The 20,889-nt window shown below is 39.9% G+C and overlaps 1 protein-coding gene across 1 annotated transcript in view; it reads left to right on the forward strand.

Annotated features, from left to right (window-relative positions):
- Positions 1 to 20,889, forward strand: part of tgfbr2b (transforming growth factor beta receptor 2b) — a 72,971-nt gene that overhangs the window by 34,954 nt on the left and 17,128 nt on the right. The window contains exons 4-5 of the mRNA XM_061982782.2: positions 4,020 to 4,792; positions 7,355 to 7,496. Of these exons, the coding sequence (XP_061838766.1) occupies positions 4,020 to 4,792; positions 7,355 to 7,496 (915 nt within the window). The remainder of the gene's footprint in view (positions 1 to 4,019; positions 4,793 to 7,354; positions 7,497 to 20,889) is intronic.

A 20,889-nucleotide genomic window follows, 5' to 3' on the forward strand; every position in this document is an offset into this window, starting at 1 on the left:
TAGAAAAGCGCTATACAAGTATAACCCATTTACCATTTATATAGGCAGAATGTCATTGGCTTACCACAGTGCTTCTGAAATATTTATTTTTCTGCGGAACCTCTGAAGAATAAATAAATGATAAATGGGTTATACTTGTATAGCGCTTTTCTACCTTCAAGGTACTCAAAGCGCTTTGACAGTATTTCCACATTCACCCATTCACACACTGATGGCGGGAGCTGCCATGCAAGGCGCTAACCAGCAGCCATCAGGAGCAAGGGGTGAAGTGTCTTGCCCAAGGACACAACGGACGTGACTAAGATGGTAGAAGGTGGGGATTGAACCCCAGTAACCAGCAACCCTCCGATTGCTGGCACGGCCACTCTACCAACTTCACCACGCCAAAATTATCTAGGCCCCCCACACCCTCCATAGATCAATTTACAACAAAGACTAACATTACTAACGTTTAGTTTGAAAAGATTTAAAGTGCATCAAGTTGCCAGAATTATAAAAAAACTAAACTTTTTTTGACCGACTTGAACTTTCTGCTTTAACGCAGATCCATCTACACTTCTAATAAAAAGTATTAAGGTGGTGTTTGTATCGATCCGCCCACTCCTGTTTACATTCGAGAGCTCTAGCTTAGCGGTTAGCCTTGTTTTATTGTATCATGTTTACTTATTTCTTGGACAGTAGTCCTCCAAAGATAATGATATTTGTATAAAACAGAGTTGATTTTCCGCCATGGAGGCGAGGAATATTGATTTGGAAGCGGCACTTTGGAGGGACGTTAGCCGCAAGCAAGGACGCTACATTGTGTTGAGGACGCTTCATTCCTCTGGCTCAATTGTCGGACAAATTTATACAATTTTTATATCGAATTTGGTCTATTACGTGCAACCCTATTTACCCATAAAGGCAAGCACATGTGACCAATAGTGTTTTAAAGGCCTACTGAAACCCACTACTACCGACCACGCAGTCTGATAGTTTATATATCAATGATGAAATCTTAACATTGCAACACATGCCAATACGGCCGGGTTAGTTTACTAAAGTGAAATTTTAAATTTTGCGCGACATATCTTGCTGAAAACGTCTCGGTATGATGACGTCAGCGCGTGACGTCACGGATTGTGGAGGACATTTTGAGACAGCATGATGGCCAGCTATTAAGTCGTCTGTTTCATCGCAAAATTCCACAGTATTCTGGACATCTGTGTTGGTGAATCTTTTGCAATTTGTTCAATGAACAATGGAGACAGCAAAGAAGAAAGCTGTAGGAGGGAAGCGGTGTATTGCGGCTGACTTTAGCAACACAAACACGGCCGGCGTTTCATTGTTTACATTCCCGAAAGATGACAGTCAAGCTTTACCATTGGCCTGTGGAGAACTGGGACAACAGAGACTCTTACCAGGAGGACTTTGAGTAGGATACGCAGACACGGTACCATGAGTACGCTTCCAAACATTTGATCGCTTGCCCGTACGTGCGTGCCGCTATGTGCATGTCACGTAAATAATTCAATGTATACACCCTGATGATTATCTTGTGTGATGACTGTATTATGATGATAGTATATATGATAGTATATACAGTATCTTTGAAAAACTTATTCGGGTGTTACCATTTAGTGGTCAATTGTACGGAATATGTACTTCACTGTGCAACCTACTAATAAAAGTCTCAAAAAGTCTCATGTACGTAACTTTGGGGACTTTGGGGAAATATATGTGCTGTATGAACTTTGGGGAGGTGAACGGTACTTTGGGCTGTGGGATTGAGTGTGTTGTGCAGGTGTTTGAGTTGTATTGGCGGGTTACATGGACGGGAGGGGGGAGGTGTTTGTTATGCGTTATTAATTTGTGGCATATTAAATATAAGCCTGGTTGTGTTGTGGCTAATAGAGTATATATATGTCTTGTGTTTATTAACTGTTTTAGTCATTCCCAGCTGAATATCAGGTCCCACCCGCCTCTCACAGCATCTTCCCTATCTGAATCGCTCCCACTGCCCTCTAGTCCTTCACTCTCACTTTCCTCATCCACGAATCTTTCATCCTCGCTCAAATTAATGGGGAAATCGTCGCTTTCTCGGTCCGAATCGCTCTCGCTGCTGGTGGCCATGATTGTAAACAATGTGCAGATGTGAGGAGCTCCACAACCTGTGACGTCACGCTACTCGTCTGCTACTTCCGGTACAGGCAAGGCTTTTTTATCAGCGACCAAAAGTTGCGAACTTTATCGTCGATGTTCTCTACTAAATCTTTTCGGCAAAAATATAGCAATATCGCGAAATGATCAAGTATGACACATAGAATGGACCTGCTATCCCCGTTTAAATTTGAAAATCGCATTTCAGTAGGCCTTTAAGACAACATATTTGACAAATGTCTATTTTTTACAATTAAAAGTTAAACTTTGTACTTGTAATAGAATAAGATGACCGGCATTCATTCAGTCACGGCTGTCTGTTGCAAATGCGCATGCACAAGAGATCTTTAAGAATGAATGCTCTGGTTGCTCTTTTGCTGTTTTTAGTTATGTTATGGTACACTGCTTTAGCTGGTCATAGCTTACATTGTATGTCTAAAATAATGCCCATTCGGCCTTCGAGAGAGCCACTTAACTGCTGTAAACAGCACCTTGTAAAATAAGAATGTGTGTTGGTAGTAGTACAGCTCAATAACTAATTAACTTTGCAACATAGGTCAAACCTCCTGGGCAAACATTAGACTTGAACACTTTAACCTGCATCACCGTTCTCCTTCTATGTGAACATGTGAACTGAAAACCTGCCAATAGAAACAATCCAGATGTTAAAAACTTAAACATGCAATGTGACAAAGTGTAGTTTCTGAGATGTCTTGGTGAGGAGGTACAGTACAGTAACAGGTTTGTTTTAAGGAATAACTTCTCACTCTGTGAAAATCCAAACAAACTGTCTGGAGCTATGTTGAGGATTTCAGACATGTGGTTTCCTGTTTAGAAAAAAAAAGAGTGAAGCAGGGAACTTGCCTGGGCAGGCAGCGAGATGCCCTCCCGAATACTTCCTTAGCTCCCAGACACACCTGCCAGATTTCCAACCTCAGACATAAACTATGAACATATACAATATGTGGTTGACTGGGTAATGGTTTGGAGCACTTTGCTTCTCTAGTGCAGACACTAACTTTAGCTCCTGAGACACGAGACATTCCTCAGGGAAGGGTTGGGTTTGTCCTCTGTTCCGTTCTTCAGTCCTTGCAATAATGCTTTCTGCATTACATGGTTGTTTTGTTTATAATGGTGCCAAAAAGTGCAAATAAGAACATATTACTTTTCTTTGAACGGGGACTTTAGTTTAATTGATTTTATTCCAGACATGCATACAAGGTTATTTTGTAGCGCAGACTCAAGCGAATAGTTACACTGTATACTTCAACATGTGCGAAAAGGAGTAGGAAAAAGGATATCTTATTTAATCCCACCCTTTCTCCACATCACAACAATGTGTGTTCAGCGCCACTCACAAAGTGACACCCTCAAAATTGGAGCACAATCCATTCTATTTTTAAACATTTTACTGTTGAATTGTCCCACAAAAATAGTTAGTTTTATCTTTAAAATGTTATTACATTTTAGCCAATTTAAAATGTTTGCCTTTTTCAATTTTGTTTGATGTTCCAAGGATCCAACCTTCTATTTGTTAGAATTTTAAATGCATTTTCTGTAGCAGCAATTATGGAATAAAATTAAGTCTGTTCAAGTAACTTTTAGCATGTGGTCATCTATATGCAAATGAAACCATACATGTAATTTTTTGTAGTAGAAAAACAGTCACTATTTTCCTCATGAGCTTATCACAGATCCCTTGCCCGTCTTGACTCATCTGTCCATGTTTTCCTGACCATATTTTCTTACAATATGATGATGAATTGTTCCACCACCAAACTGTTCAAACTCCAAATGTCCACTGTATACCTTCTGTAACTTGGCAAAAAGCGGTTTCCTTCTCACGCTCATTTGGTATTTCTTCTATTTATTTTGTCCAGACGTGGACTCTCAGGTTGCTGTCATCTTGGTGAGCCTGGTTCCTCTGCTGGTCATGGCTATATTGGTGATTTCTTCCTTCTACTGTTATCGAGTCTACCACCAGCGCAAGGCTAATGCTAAACGCAAGAAAGGCGGCCCACCCGACTTTAGTGACGCTCGCGCCATCATGGTTGACGACGAAGGTTCTGACAGCAGCTCCACGCACGCCAATAACCTCAACCACAACACTGAGCTGTTGCCTATTGAACTGGATGTCCAGGTGGGAAAAGGTCGTTTTGCCGAAGTTTACAAAGCCAAACTAAAGCAGGGATCCACAGTCAGTGACGAGCAGGGCTTTGAGACTGTGGCAGTAAAGATTTTCTCATACGAGGATTACGCATCCTGGAAGAATGAGAAGGACATTTTCTCGGACGCCGACTTGAGACATGAAAATGTGCTCCACTTCCTCACAGCAGAGGAGAGGAAGATACAGAGACAGTACTGGCTGATCACAGCGTACCAGCCAAGGGGGAACCTCCAAGAATACTTGACCCACCATATTGTCAGCTGGCATGAGCTGTGGTTACTGGGAGGATCGCTTGCTGGTGGTCTGGCACATCTTCACAGTGACCACTCCCCATATGGCCGATACAAGGTGCCTATTGCACACAGGGACATTAAGAGCTCCAACATACTCGTGAAGAGTGACCTGACCTGCTGCCTGTGCGACTTTGGCCTCGCACTCCGGCTAGACAACTCCCTGTCTGTGGATGAGCTGGCAAACAGTGGACAGGTAACCTTCACACTATCAATCCAATTTTCTTAATCAGATTTTTCATTATGTCTTGATCCTAATGCCAGAAGTTTAATTTCTCGAATTTGAAACCGTTGATGGTCTGTTGGGTTCTATACATGGTAAAAAATCTTAATGAAGTACTTTCTCTCTACCTATTGGTTGAAAGAAAGAAGAATGTTTGGCGGATAAATTAAAATTAAGCACAGCATGAAACACAGTCTGGATGACTTGACAACTTGACAATTTACCAGGCATCACATTACAATTCACTTTAAAGGGGAACTGCATTTTGTTTGCTATTTTGCCGATCATTCACAATCTCTATGTAAGAGCAAGAACACATGATTTTCATTTGTTTATGCATTCTAATTTGTAATATACGACAAATACGAGCTAACTATTCCGTCTATAAAGCCCTCTAAAAAAACATCCAAAAGCAGCCAACAATACTGGTATTAGCGATATTGTTATTAAGTGCTAACACAAACTATTTTTAGCGGCACAGTGGTCACAGAGGGCTAACATACAGTATTGAGCTGCTGCTGCATTGCCTCTAAATTGGTAGAAGTACATTTTAGATTATAAATCATGCATCTCACTTGTATGGCAGAATGTTGTGGACATAAACTGAGAAGTTGATCAACCTTAACATCCAACTTATACCTGGAGATGGCGAGAAAGTCACAAAAAGATGTTCATTCGCAGCTCCTTTTGTTTGTTGTAACCTGTGGGAGAATTAAGATTAATCCTTCATCTAAAGGGGAAGATACTGTATGAACAGTCAGTCAGCATCCCAGTGAGAGCAGATATTGTACAGTGAGTGATTGTTTTTATGTTTGTAGTTTGTATATCTTTTTTCACACTCCGTAATACAGCTGCATGATTCTTATGCATGATGCACACTAGTGGTGGTGTTGTTGTTTCAGGGAAAAGCAAAATTGGTGATGCATTTTTTAATTTAAAATGTCGCTGTATGCTAAAAATGACCAAATAACGTAAGCATTACATGTTCTTGTGAATGTGCCTGTTACTACATTCCATATATATCTACAGCCAGGGCCGAGGGAGTTTTTGGGGGCCCCTCCCTAAACCTTAACAACACCCCCAGCCACCCCCCACCCGCAAACCAAAAAAATAATCAATTTTAAAAATAATACATTGCCTTCGCGACGGGCGCATGCACATTTGTGTGAGGGCAACAGAGGAGTAAACTTCAAGAATAATGTTGGCAATTTGGGAGATTGCTTGTGCCTTTTGTTCAGGAGTCAGCACGCTTGCCTCTCACACCGGCAACCTGGCTTCGCGCCCTGCTCGGAGCAGTATGCTTCTGCTAAGTTAAGCGTGTGCATTAGCGGCCCTGCTTAGTGTGTATATAAAATGATGGAGACTTTTGGATGTTTTTTAGAGCGCTTTATAGACAAAAAGAGCGACTCCCATTGGCAACAGCTGACTTTTGCTAGCGTTTATTTACGAGTTAGTGCATAAAAACAAAAACATATGTACGCTTGTCCCACATAAGGATTATGAATGGAAAAAAAGTAGAAGTTTTGAGATAATTATCCTTGACCACTCGAATAAAAGAATCCGATCCGATGTCAAGCTGACCACATACAGTCCATCAGGAGTCATTAACTATATTTGCAGACCTGCCAACTTGTACGCATGCGCAATTTATATTTGCCACACATTTTGACCCTTTAATATGCTTGTAGAGTATGCATTTTTGTTGGTCAGGTCTCTGAAACTTCGTTTAGACCCCTATTTTGAGGCACCAGAGTATGCTCCGACAGCTTACTCCTTTGTTCCAGCTTCAATAACAATACCCTTACCTTATTTAATTACCATTTTTCACTAGCAAAGAAGGAAGCCAACAAGCTAAACAGTCGAGAGAGTTATGGTTGGTCCCAGAGTTAAAGTCCCGTACCTCACTCAAGCTTTAAAAAGAGCTATGAAAGCGTGGTTATCTAAAGTGCAGCCCTATGGCCATTAGCCGACACAATGCATCATAAAATACATTCAAAGCCTTAAAATAATGCATTTGGATGATTTGCAGAGGATGAGAGAGTCGTATTGTATGTGGCATTGTCAACACCAAAGTATAAACCAACTTTTATCCCACTCTCAGGGTCCAACACTTTATGATTAAACATCTCTTAGGAAGTACTCATATTAGGTCAGGGGTTTTCAAAGTCTAACATTATAAGCCTCCTTCTATGTAGCCAAACAGCTTCTGCGACCACCCCTGAATATGTTGTGCTCAGCATACTTTCAGTGCATTTGAAATGAGCATTCAAACCTTTTAATATTGTGCAGTATAAATGAAGACAAACAATCTACTGTACACTCGCCACTTGTTGCCATTTGATAGGTTTAACTACAGTTTTTAATGTTGTTTCACTTCATTGTGAGAGACCTCAGCCTTTGATGGTTTGCTTTGGTTTGTCAATTTGCATTGTCCTGTGTGTATGGCACCAACAATAATCTTGTGGTGCTGTGGTTTCTCTTTTTAATTATCCCTTAAAAAATATGTTGTGTAACACTGGAATAATGTTCTCTCAGGTGGGAACAGCCAGGTACATGGCTCCAGAGGTCTTGGAGTCCAGGATCAACCTGGAAAACATTGAGTCCTTTAAACAAGCCGACGTGTACTCTATGGCACTCGTACTGTGGGAGATCATCTCCAGGTGCAGCGCTATTGGAGGTAAGATTCTGATGATTCTGAAGATGTCTGTTGTTTAGTCAGCAAGTCTTGATGTGATTTGGCAAGATATGAACTGATCAAGCATGATGCATACAATGGACTAAAATTAGAGAGTAGCCATAATTGTTGTGGGAATCAATAGAATAATTCATTTCTTTGCACTATTAAACAAAACACAGCAACTTATTTGACTTAACATTTACTATTTGATTTTGTTTCAAATTGAGTATCGCTTATGTCACCGTGAGAACGAAACCCAAGTGTCAAAGCTACAATTAATCTTGTGGGAGTGTTGGATCAGTCTTATATGTGCTTATGTGCCTGTTTGCCATCCTGTTGTGAAAACAAGGTCAGGATATGTGCAAATAATAGAAATGGGTGATTTTCTGAGAGCAAACTACAGAGTGCTGTTTTAAGTCACCACATTTTGTTTTCACTTCCGCTTAAATGTCTCTATGGACCAGTTTGTCGCTGTGACTGCTCCTGTCTCCATTGTGTCAATGCCGTGATTGAATGCTGGGTTTGGGCATGAACATGTCTCCTTTTTCTCTTTCCTGTTTGGCCCCGAACACCCCTTTAGGGGGAGTCATTGAAATGTCTTTACAGTCGTGTGACCCAACAGGCCAAGTGACCCACAATTCAACTTGTTTTTCTTTTTTTGTACAAAAATCTGTGCGCCCTGTGGCTGCACTTTGAAAATAACATAGACCCTTTCCTGTTTTGCATGGACACATTCCCGAGACAGTTTTTTGTGTGTGTCCAGAAACAAGTATAGATGTCCATGCCTCTGTCTGCAGAACACCAGACAAACTGCTTGTAGACAGTGTCTGACCATATCCGACCAGTGGATATTTTAAAACATCCACAAGAGCATGAGTTTGGCTTCTTTACATCCTCTTCCCATCTATTTCTTAGTTCTTATCCAACTCTTGTTAGCTACATATAGGTCGTACGGTTAAAGGGAAGCAGACATGAATACATTTAAACTTTAAATGTTCTTCCTTCTTGGAATATGTCTGTCATTCTCTGCTACTACAATTGACAGCATCCCTATATTTTCTCATGTATATTTGTCATCTGTCTCTCGAGTACTTCCTACTCTTGCCAGATGACTCCGACTGCATGGAAACACTTTGAAAGCTCTGCTCACGCCAGCACAGTCTGACACTTGGGTCATATAAGGGTGTTTGATTCAACCATACCTTTTATTGACCTTACTGTGTCTATTACGCGCGCTACAGTATTCTCCCATGCACTTAAGTGTAAAAAGCTACCCAGTTGCGCAAATTTCCTCCCGATCTAAGTCTTTCATTGCGCGGTTTTATTCAAGAGGTGCTCTCCGGTTATGGTAAACCTGAAATGCGGGCGTTCCTTGTTAAATCTGGCTTTGCACATATTTCTCCAATCAAACTTTTGCTTCCACGTGCTTCTGAGGCTGCAATAAGTCCTGCGCCCTGAGAAGGTGAAACATTATTTTACACTTGAAGTTTGCATGCACTGTATGCCACACGTAATATAATAAAATAGACTTCCGGAAATGCCATGTATTCACAATCAAAACCCTATATGCCCATCGTTTACCTGGATTTGGTTCTGTGTAAGCAGAAGAAAAGGAGAACGAGACAACAGCATAAAACGCAAGGCGACTGTGCATATCGACATCAATGAATACAATAATTTATTTAATATGTCTATTAGACACTAAAAAGGGCGAGGAGGTGATCAACTTAGACTTAGACTTAGACTTCCTTTTATTGTCATTCAAATTTGAACTTTACAGTACAGATAAGAACGAAATGTTGTTGCATTAGCTCGTTGTAGTGCAGGATAAAAGAGCAATAAGGTGCAGATATAAATAAATAGATTACAGATATATATATTGCACTTTTTCATATGCATCCATGTTCATGGATGTACAGTATGTTATATTGTCTTTATAATCCAGCGAGTTATCCCGTTTTTGGGGGGGAATTGAGGGAATTATTTTGATGCGTTCAAGAGTCAAAATAATTCCCTAAATTCCTCCCCAAATTGAGGAAATTATTTTAAGTTAAGTTAAAGTTAAAGTACCAATGATTGTCACACACACACCAGGTGTGGTGAAATTTGTCCTCTGCATTTGACCCATCCCCTTGTTCACCCCCTGGGAGGTGAGGGGAGCAGTGGGCAGCAGCGGTGCCACGCCCGGGAATCATTTTTGGTGATTTAACCCCCAATTCCAACCCTTGATGCTGAGTGCCAAGCAGGGAGGCAATGGATCCTTCACAACCTACCGATCTCAGGGCGGACACTCTAACCACTAGGCCACTGAGTAGGTTTGACTCTTGAACAATCACCTTATTGAACACAATAATGATCAGCCAGAATGTATCAAGCAGAATAATAGAATATTCGATTGACAGTCAAGTTTAAATTAGTCAGCTGTCTCTTTTCAACTCACACAAACACACACACACACAAACATGTCCTTGCAAGCCCCTTTGATGTGTCACAGCTTCACAAATAGTTGTGCTAAACAGAAGTGGTAAAGGAAAACTGCCCTTTTTGGGGATTTTTGCCTATAATTCACAATCCCTATGAGCGACAAGAACACATGTTTTTTTTAATGCACTCGTGAAAAAACATAAAATTCTGCTTCCAAAGGAGCACACAGAGCCATGAAGTCATGACGCAATTGTGTTTATTTCGACTATAACTCACTAAAAAACATCCAGAAAACGCCAACAAAACTCCATTTATATTTCTTAACCTGAATATTAAAGTATTAGCGCTATTGTTATTATAAACCCTAATATTAAGGATCTATTTTTAGCGGCGTATTGATCAAGAGAGGTAACTACCTTATGTTGCCGTATTGACATCATGAGCTGGTGAGCTGCTTTCTTGCCTCAGAGCTTGTGAAAACTAATTTCTAGATTATAAATAATGCCTCTCACTTTGTGGCCGTAAACCGACAAGTTGGTACACTTTGACAGCCAAATTTCAACCGGTTATGGCGAATAAGACCTGAAAAGTTGATTATTGCCACCTACCTTTTTGTCTACGTGAGGATTATGAGTCATTCTTCATCCAAACGGGAATACATCTACATCCTAATAGTCAACACCCCATTGAGAGCAGACATTGTACAGTAAGTGATGTTTAATTGTTTGTTGGCTCTTATGCAGTGTGCCATGATTAGTAGTTATTGTTCAAGGGGAAAGCGAACGTTGTAAATGTGTTTTTGAAATTAATGCACTGCCAGATGTTCAATACGAGCAAAATACATACAATTTAAAAGTTGCTATGAAGGTGCCTGTTGCTATATTTACATATATATTTACAGTGTGTAAATAAAACCTTGATGGAAGTGTTTGGATGTTTTTTTGTAAGCGCTTTATAGGCAGAATAGCCTTACTCCCATAGGCTCCATTGTAAGCGTATTTTTGGTCAAATGTATTTACTCGGTAGAATGCTTTGGAAAAAATAAAAATGTGTGCTTGTCTTACATAATGATTGTGAATGATAGGCAACATTTTATAAAAAGGGCAGTTGCATCCAGCCAGGAAGAAAATGCTGTTGCTCGTGCATACAAGCACTCAAATCAAAGATGAAAAGATTCAAAAGAGCTTGCGTCAAGTCAACAAAGTGCGCTGCTAACTGCTAAGCCAAAAATACAGCTCCGTTGAAACCCTCTGACGTCACTAGGCAACAGGCCCCGCCTTTTAAAAGCAAAGACTACGCGTACTGTGCGCTTATATTAAACACTCTTTTAAATTAAAAAAATGTAGCATTGAGAGGTATCCATAGTTTTATTGGGTTGATGAAAAACAGGCATTTTCACTGTATGGGCACTACATCTTTAGTGACGTGCAGAGCGACCGCTTAAGTGATTGTTTTACACTGTGCTTCTTTCTCACCATACATGGTGCCTTGTATAAATGATTCCACTACAATAAGCTGCTTTTTAACGGGAGTTTGTTTGTTTATGTTCTTGTTCGCCACGTAAAGAGTTTCCCTACTCGGCTGGATGCTTCGGTTTCAGATACTGGCATTAGTTTGTTTTTCTGCTGCCTTTTTGAACAAACATTGCAGCGTGCAATCATTTGTTCCACGCTTGTTGCCGCAAATCTAAACCGACTGACGACACTTTTCTTTTAGTTGAAACAAACGTCTTGCTCTCGTTTGCGTTAGCATTCGGGGCGGCATGGCGTAGTGGGTAGAGCAACCGTGCCAGAAACCTGAGGGTTGCGGGTTCGCTTCCCGCCTCTTACCATCCAAAAAATCGCTGCCGTTGTGTCCTTGGGCGGGACACTTCACCCTTTGCCCCCGGTGCCACTAACACCGGTGAATTGAATGATGAATGATAGGTGGTGGTCGGAGGGGCCGTTGGCGCAAATTGCAACCACGCTTCCGTCAGTCTACCCCAGGGCAGCTGTGGTTATGAAAGTAGCTTACCACCACCAGGTGTGAATGATTGATGGGTTCTACATGTAAAGCGACTTTGGGTACTTAGAAAAGCGCTATATAAATCCCAGTTATTGTTATTATTATTATTATTATTAGCCATGTTGTGCTATATGTCTATGTGAATTAAAATTTGGGGGAAATCACAAGCTACGGAAGCTTCTGGAGGCAAAAAATATGGTAGGGCAAGCGCGGGAAAAAACATAGATTTTTTTACAATTTTTTAATCGTCAACAAAAATCTCAAATTTATCGCTATAATCGATTTACTGCCAAGGCTTACAAAGTACGTCTCATTTGTTAAATCTTAAATAAATCACATGACAACACTTTCATTCACAACTGTCATGGGCATATCCAGAGTCTGGATGGGAGAATACAAATAAGAGGAACATGTTTATGGTTTTGAATAGTCTGATTTGTCTTAGAATACCCTGACTGATTCATTATTAAGGCATGTGTTCCAAGACTATAAGTCTGTGTATCTTGTAGCTCCTAGTAAAAAAATGTAACCACATGGACCTTTTTTAAATCTGTTGTTGAGTAAACACTGAATTATGTGGAAATTGTTTTTCATGAATTAAGCCATTTCCTTTTGCTTCATTGACTGTTAAAAAAAAAAAAAAAAAAAAGGATCAGAGTCGGTATTCATTAAAGAATGACAAGAGGTATGAGTTCCAGATTTGTTTCCTGAAGCTACAAAGTCAAATAGTAACATCAGTGAGTCATTAATAGCTCACATTGCTTGTGTGAACATGTGTCCACGGGTGTGCACTGACACACAAGTTGAGTGACACATCCGAACTCATCATTTTAACAATGCAAGCTCTGCTCACCGCCAGTGTCGGATACCACCTGCCTGCGATTGTGTGTCTGTTGGGTGATAGATGTGTGATCAGCTCACTGTGCCTTGATGGCAGGCGGCCGTGCGGTCAGTCTCACATTTCCTGCGCCTGAGGTGTAATCTGAGATCTGTTTGTTGATAGCAGCCATGAAACTTTTTTTTTTTTTTCACTCTTAAATCTACTCAGACAGTACTCAAGTATAGTATGAGAGTAAGCCAAATGTATTATCTATGATTGTAAATTAAGTACAGTGGAAACCACTTAAGTCGAAAATCAAAATGTATAATAAATCACACTGTTGGTCTGCAGCTATTGATTATTTTAGTAATTGAGTAATCCATGTATTAGTTTATTTGAATAGTTTATTAATTGAAGCCTCAATGTGTATTTTCTTTTTTATTAAAACATGCTCATCATCAACATTGAAATTGAAAGTACCACTGATAGTCACACACACACTAGGTGTGGTTAAATTAGCCTCTGCATTTGACCCATCCCCTTGTTCCACCCTCTGGGACGTGAGGGGAGCAGTTAGCAGCAGCGGTGGCCACGCTCGAGAATCATTTTGGTGATTTAACCCCCAATTCCAACCCTTAATGCTGAGTGCCAAGCAGGGAGGTAATGGGTCCCATTTTTATATTTCAGGCGTTCCATGCAGTCCGAATTGTATCAATTAGTAGTTACACTCGTTAAACAACAATTAATTATTGCAGCCCTATCAAACTGTATTTCAATGACTATCAAGCCTTCCTTAATCTTATGTTTACATATAGTTGTATTTAGGAATAAAAGGATTCAAATCAATACCTGAAACTAAAGAGGAGCCAACACAAATACTCCTGGTCTCGACCTTTTTGGGGGCTTACATCCAAGGATAGGCCGAGCCTATCCAGTATATTTATCGGGTTCCGATACCAACGATGTCAATGTCCGATTCAACCAGGCGGAGATTTCCAATTGCGCACACCATGTCTGTGCTTTAATGTTTGCTGCGATGATGCCACAAGTGCTTCCCTGCCAGCTGCTCAGCTAGCTGACTGCACGGTAGAATAGATTTCTGGAACCTAGCCGTGTCTCACTGTGAGAGGCGGAGTAATAAGACACGCTTGTGTTTGCAGCCAGCTAGCCAGAGAGCATTGTAGCTAACTGTCTTTTCATTGCCAAACTTGCTAATTTCCAGTTGTTAACTGCTTAATCGCTACAGTATGACTTCTGTTAAAGTGACCAAAGCACATATTCTTCCGTTTTGGTTCAATCGATCAAACTAGTTTAGCGGTGGGCATGGCTTTTGGTGCCCACTGTTGGCGTTAACGCACTATTTGTGTCTTTTTATGCATTGAAATCAGAAAGGACACGCATTTCCAGAAGTCCGCACGGGATTACCGACACTGCTTTCTCCGGGTCAAAACTCCGGTTTGCTTGTTTTTTTTTAATCTAAAGTTAAAGTACCAATGATAGTCATACACACACTAAGTGTGGTGAAATATGTCCTCTGCATTTGACCCATCCCCTCGTTCACCCCCTGGGTGGTGAGGGGAGCAGTGATTTTTGGTGATTTAACCCCCAATTCCAACCCTTGATGCTGAGTGCCAAGCAGGGAGGTAATGGGTCCCATTTTTATAGTCTTTGGTATGACTCGGCCGGGGTTTGAACTCACAACCTACCGATCTCAGGGCGGACACTCTAACCACTAGGCCACTGAGCAGGACCCCGTGGACCCCGACTTAAACAAGTTGAAAAACTTATTCGGGTGTTACCATTTAGTGGTAAATTTTACGGAATATGTACTGTACTGTGCAATCTACTAATACATGTTTCAATCAATCAAAAATGGTCTAAACTAATAATGTAATCGATTATCGCTTTCCACCAGTGTTTTGTTTATATTTGCCGAGTCAAATTTCTGTCCTCGTTTATTGCGTTTTTTTAGTCGACTTCAAAGTAATGAACTTTCCACTACAGGCAGATTTAAATTTCTTGAATTTTGATTCGACGAAAGTTTTATCAATCACAAATACTGCATTTCTGGTATTAGGACTCCCGCGTGTTATTGTTTTCGTCATGGCGAGCAATAAACCCAAGAAGCGAAGCTTTAATGAAAAGTGGCTTAAGCAAATGGCTCACTTATGAAGATGGAAAGATGTTTTGCACCCCCATGTAAACGGGCTAATAAAAAGAAAACCTTTACGACTGGGTGCGTTTATTTTCAAAGATCCAGCCTCACCAGGCACCAAGAAACATCATGTTACACCTTTCCTGCTTGTCGGCTCCCAGATCATGGTCGAGGAGCGTGGGGGACACGGGGGGTAACACCCTCCACTTTACCCAGCAGTGGGTCCCTACAGATCCGCTCTTGGCTCGGAATGACGAGGCCGTCGATTCGTTATAACTCTTTTATAAGACGGCGAGGCGCGGTTGGGAGAGTGGCCGTGCCAGCAACCTGAGGGGTCCTGGTTCGACCCCCACCTTCTACCAACCTAATCACAAGGCAACCGCTTGTTGCTCTCGAGGTCTACTAGCCGCTCAGGCAAATCATATGGTCTAAAAATGCATTTTTCCATCGACAACATGACATCATCGCGCCAAGTGCGTGCTCTTTCAGTCAATTAGTGCACATATATACAGCCCAGCCCCCAGCCAAAATTTTTTTATTGTAATTTTGAGGAATTTATCTGAATGTGCATGAACTATTTCTGTTTAAAATTGTTTGAAATGTCACATGTTTAATGTTTAAATATTAATTGTCAGTTTACTGTACTGTGCCAACTGTACTACTATATGAGTACGTATTTTCTATTGTTTCATTGAAAATAAAACAGCAAAGTCCATTTGGCTGTCATCTGTTTTAATATGAGACACAATTGTGTCAAAGTCCTGATTTTTTTTTTTTTACATGCTTGAAATAAGAAATTATTACTTTAAAAAAGTAGTTTTATACTTGTGAGTGTTGATGACACAGCTTTGCAACAGTTGATATTCTAGTTTCAAGCATGTTTTACTCAATATAGGTTATAACGTCTCAGCTACAAGCTGTAATATCTTACTGAGATCCTTTAGGACCATAACCCTTAAAAAACAAGTAAAACACTCTCACATAAAATATGCTGAGTGAGAAGAATTATCTTATCAGACAGAAAATAAGCAAATATCACCCTTATTTGAGATATTTAATCTTACTTAGATTTCAGTTTTTGCAGGGCATTCACTTACACACGTCACACAACCCCCATACTGCCATTCTTAAAAGAACACACACACACACACACACACACACACACACACACACACACACACACACACACACACACACACACACACACACACACACACACACACACACACACACACACACACACACACAGATGCTATTCTCACAACAATCAGTTCACTAGTTGGCCGAATCGGCTGGGAAGCAGTCGAGCATCTTTTTTGGCGCTCTGAAAAGATCAGAGGAGGCAAGTAAAAACAGTGTTATTAGCCAGCTGCGGGCTGTGTATTACTTGGCCAAAGAGAACCTCCCCATGTCGAACTTCCCAAGCTTGATTGAGCTGCAAAAGTCCAATGGTGCCAGCATACCGGCAGTTTACGGCCATCACCAAGCCAGAGATGAAATGCTAGAGGCATTGAGTGCCACGGTATTAAATGACATTGAAACGAACTTGCCAAATTCTAAGTTTGTTGGCATTATTTACCATGAAAGTGTAGATGTGGCGGTTTTTAAACGACTGATGATGTACATACAGGGGAGCGTAATCAATTACATTTGTCATATGCATGTATACCATACCATACCATACCATACCAACTTTATTTATAAAGCCCTTTAAAGACAAGCACAGTTGAAAAACAAAGGGCTGTACACCACAAAGAAATGGAGGCAAAGGACAGACTAAAACAAAAATAAAAAAATAAAAAATAAATAAATAATGTATGGCACATGATTATCATCATTTCATGACCAAAGCAAAAACCTTTTTACACTTTTATACTGAAATAAATACATCTACAATGTATTAAATAAAAATTTAGAAAAAAATACCGGCCGCGGTAAAGTTTAGATCCATGAAGGAAAGAAGAAAGTGAATGAATGTTTATAACTAAATAAATGTACATATGCATAAAACATTTATTTCTTTTGTATTGTTTTTTTTAATGAATTTTAGTAACGTTTATGACAACCTTTTTCCAAAACACAATATAGAATGTGAGATATAACAGGATAATGCATACATTTATCATTTGTTTTCAAAACAGTGACAAAAAAGTGGGACCCCAAAAATTTACTGTGGGACCCCATTTTGAAAATTCCTAGTGCCGACACTGAGTGTCACTTTGCTCTCTCCTGCTCGGTGGGTCGCATCTTTAGCTAGTCCTCCAGTGATAGTATACTTGTAAGAAATGTAGTTTATTTGCCGCCTTAGAAGCAAGGATTAGTGACTTATAGGAATGACTCTGCACAACAGTAGTAATGTAAATAACAGTAAAGGAAACTGAGCTCTGGGGTCAAAATATTATCGGCAGATATCCAAATTCAGGTATCTGGATTAGATAGGAAGTGAAAAAATTAGAATTGGTATATCTCATCCATCCATCCATTTTCTACCGCTTGTCCCTTTTTTGGGGTCGCGGGGGGTGCTGGAGCCTATCTCAGCTGCATTCGGGCGGAAGGCGGGGTACACCCTGGACAAGTCGCCACCTCATCACAGGGCCAACACAGATGGACAGACAACATTCACACTCACATTCACACACTAGGGCCAATTTAGTGTTGCCAATCAACCTATCCCCAGGTGCATGTTTTTGGCGGTGGGAGGAAGCCGGAGTACTCGGAGGGAACCCACGCAGTCACAGGGCGAACATGCAAACTATATATACATAACGTTAAAGTAAATCCCCACATATTCAAATCTCTGCATCCCTGGCTTCAAATATTCAAGGATTGTTGATGCTATTTATTTTTCTTCCAGGGGAAAATCCGCCATCCTCCGTTTTCAATTTCCATAATAAGTCTGTTTTTTGGGGACGGGTAGAATCTTACCTCATCTGTCCTACATTGATAAAGCTTGCATTGCACAGCAGAGGCAAGCCACAACTCTAGTAATAACAGCTGAACTTCAGCTTAAACCAAAAACCATGCAAATAATAGTATTTTATACTTATTTATGACTCACAAGCCATTTTAGGAAGCCCACGTCATGTGCACACTTCCCCAACAGGAAGTTACCCACTATGCCATTGCCTTGTGGTTTATACATCATTATGTAATATTATTGTTTTGCATGTAAGTGTGTATTTTGATATCATAGTGTTGTGGTGCAGTTCTTTGCCTGAGCAAAAAAAAAAGCACTTTTAGGGGCGATACCTTTTTGATCTGTTGTCTGCTGAAGCAATGTTGTTGACCCTTCAGGAATGTTTCTTGAGACATTTTTGTACTTATTGAGCCTCCCAACAGTGGAACGAAATATCCACCCTTGTACAGGCTGAGGAAGAGTTAAGAGTTATCCAGCATGATGAACACTCCTACGAGAGACGCTAAAGCTGGACTCCAGGCATTTTTTCCCTTCCAAATGCTTCCTCTATAATTTAGTTGGTCCGGATTTAGGGCTTGGAAAGACTATGAGGGCGTTTCCCAGGTGGGTGGGGTTATTTGGGAATAATGGTTGAGTATGAGTTAACAGAGAAATGCCTTCAGTCCCAGGAGGGCGAGATTGAGCTAGACATGAGACGATGAGGAAAGGTTAGGGCAGCTGCTTCCCAGATGTCAGATCGTCAAGTATCTCAGGGCTAGAGGGCCTAGTGGCGTGGTTTGTTGTGCGCGCGCGTGTGGATGGATCATCTTTCACTGGCTGAGGACTGTGGGCAAAATGTATCTTTCAAATTGTGTTCTTGCATAATGTGATTAAGTGCGTGTATCGGTTACAGCTGCATGAAGTGATTTGATACCTCATGCAAAAATAATGAACAATTTTCGTACGTACAGCGTGTGTGACTGTGTTAAACGACTTTTACAACCCGCGAGGAATACAAAACCAGTGTCTCAGCTGCCACGGCAAAATGAAAGCCAGCAAATTAAGCCGTAGGAGTGGATTAGTCCCACGCAATCTTATTGTGGTGCCAGTATGTGTCACGTACATCTCAGTCACAATGAATGCATTTTTTTTTTAAGATAGACAAAAATCAACAGTACACCAAAATATGTTTGTAAAACCGGACTTTAATCTCAAGTACGCTGTAAGAATTGTACATGAATTATTTGTAGTTTGTTTGGGTTGCCACTAGGGATGTAACAATAAATGGTATTTATGATAACCTGCTGTAAAACTCGGACAGTTTGTAAATCTGAAATGATCGAATAACCGTGATTGATAACTGCACTTTGATGAACTCATGGATTGACCGGCACAAGATTGCTAGCTCACATGAAACTAATATGAAAACAAAAGGCATTAACGTAAACAACATACCCCAATCTAAACTTATATAAACACTAAGGGTGTGAATCTTTGGGCACCTAACAATTCGATCCAATTCCGATTTGTGGGGTGACTATTCGATTCGGAATTGATTTTCAATTTAACACTATTCTCGATTCGAAACGATTCTCGCGATGTATTATTTCGTAAAATAATTATGATAAAACTTTTTCAAAACAGATTAGAAAAGCTTCTTCTGGGTGAAAGGAGATGGTCTAAAAACGTATTTTTAAAAATGTATTCTTATAATTAAAAAAATAATTGTAATTATTATATTTTCAATTGATTTTTGAAAATGATGAATCAATTTAGAATCGTAATGAAAAAGAATCACGATCCAGATGTGAATCGATTTTTTTTTGTACACCCCGAATAAACACATTGATGTTTGAGCAACTAAGATATTCAATTGTGTACTCTTTTAGTACAGAGTGACCATTTTATTCTTCGAGGAATACAGGATAGAGGTGTTTTTAAGTTGCATTCAAGGACCACTGAACGGAGTAGGACACCAAAACACCTGCCCGAAATAATAAAGAATAATAGATTGTATTTGTTATGCAATTTTCATTTGAATACATCTTAAAGTGCTACAGTACAAACCAATTTTTGAAACAACATAAGCATAAGAAACGCAAAAATGTGGGTTTTCTTTAAGTATCCATTTATTTATTTTAAAAACTTTGGTCAAAAGAATGCGTACTGTAGACCAGTGATTTAAACATATTCCACTGAGGGAATCATGCACAAAAAAAAAAAGAATTGGACCATTTTTATACATTATGTACAATAAAGATGCTGATATGAGCTGATTGTGACAAACAAAATTAGTTGAATGGGGTCCTATAATGCAAACCCAACTTTTCTTACCTATAGCTATCTGTTTTTGTGTATTTGGGATCCTCATTAGTCCCAAAAATTGGAACTCAAACCATAAAGACGTGTCGGGGATATTTTCAAAACAATCTTGCCTTCCTTCATGCTTTCTTCAAACAAGCCATTTGGAATTTGAAACTTAAGTTGCCGTACATAATTTGCCTTGGTCATGTCACCGTTTACGTTTACCTGAAGAGCTTTGCACGAGTCTGTCATTTCCATCCATTTGTAGTCCAAAGTTATAGTCAATAAGTTCCTTATTTTTCTCTAACCTCTGTTTTTGAATAAAGCACCACTCTTAATGTTATGAAAAACAACAAAGAAGTGTATTTTAAGTGGCATTAAAAAGCATTAAATTAGACTTGCGGATACCTGCAGAAATCCTGAATTGGTAAAAACGGAAGAAATGGTTGTTTGTGGTAGATGTGTGGCCGCATATTACAGTGTTTATCATCATTTGTCTGTGTACAAAGATGGTTTGAATGGTGAGCATTTAACTACAGTTTATTTCGATGTAAACATTATGTGTGCAGCTATTACAGCCAACCATTCATCCCCTTGATTATGCTTTACTCTTTATCTAAATAGTTTTAGCAGTGAATTGTCATTAATCTTTGATCATTGTTGCGGTTTGTTAGTTACAACTCCTGTAATGTTTATTAATGACAAGGAGCTAAGTTAGAAAACACAGATAGTAATAGCTACAGCCTGTTGCTAGGAGATGTACTGTTATAAAGGTTGTACTTTTTTTTTT

Source organism: Nerophis lumbriciformis, linkage group LG21 (assembly GCF_033978685.3).
Source record: "Nerophis lumbriciformis linkage group LG21, RoL_Nlum_v2.1, whole genome shotgun sequence".
Taxonomy (NCBI): domain Eukaryota; kingdom Metazoa; phylum Chordata; class Actinopteri; order Syngnathiformes; family Syngnathidae; genus Nerophis; species Nerophis lumbriciformis.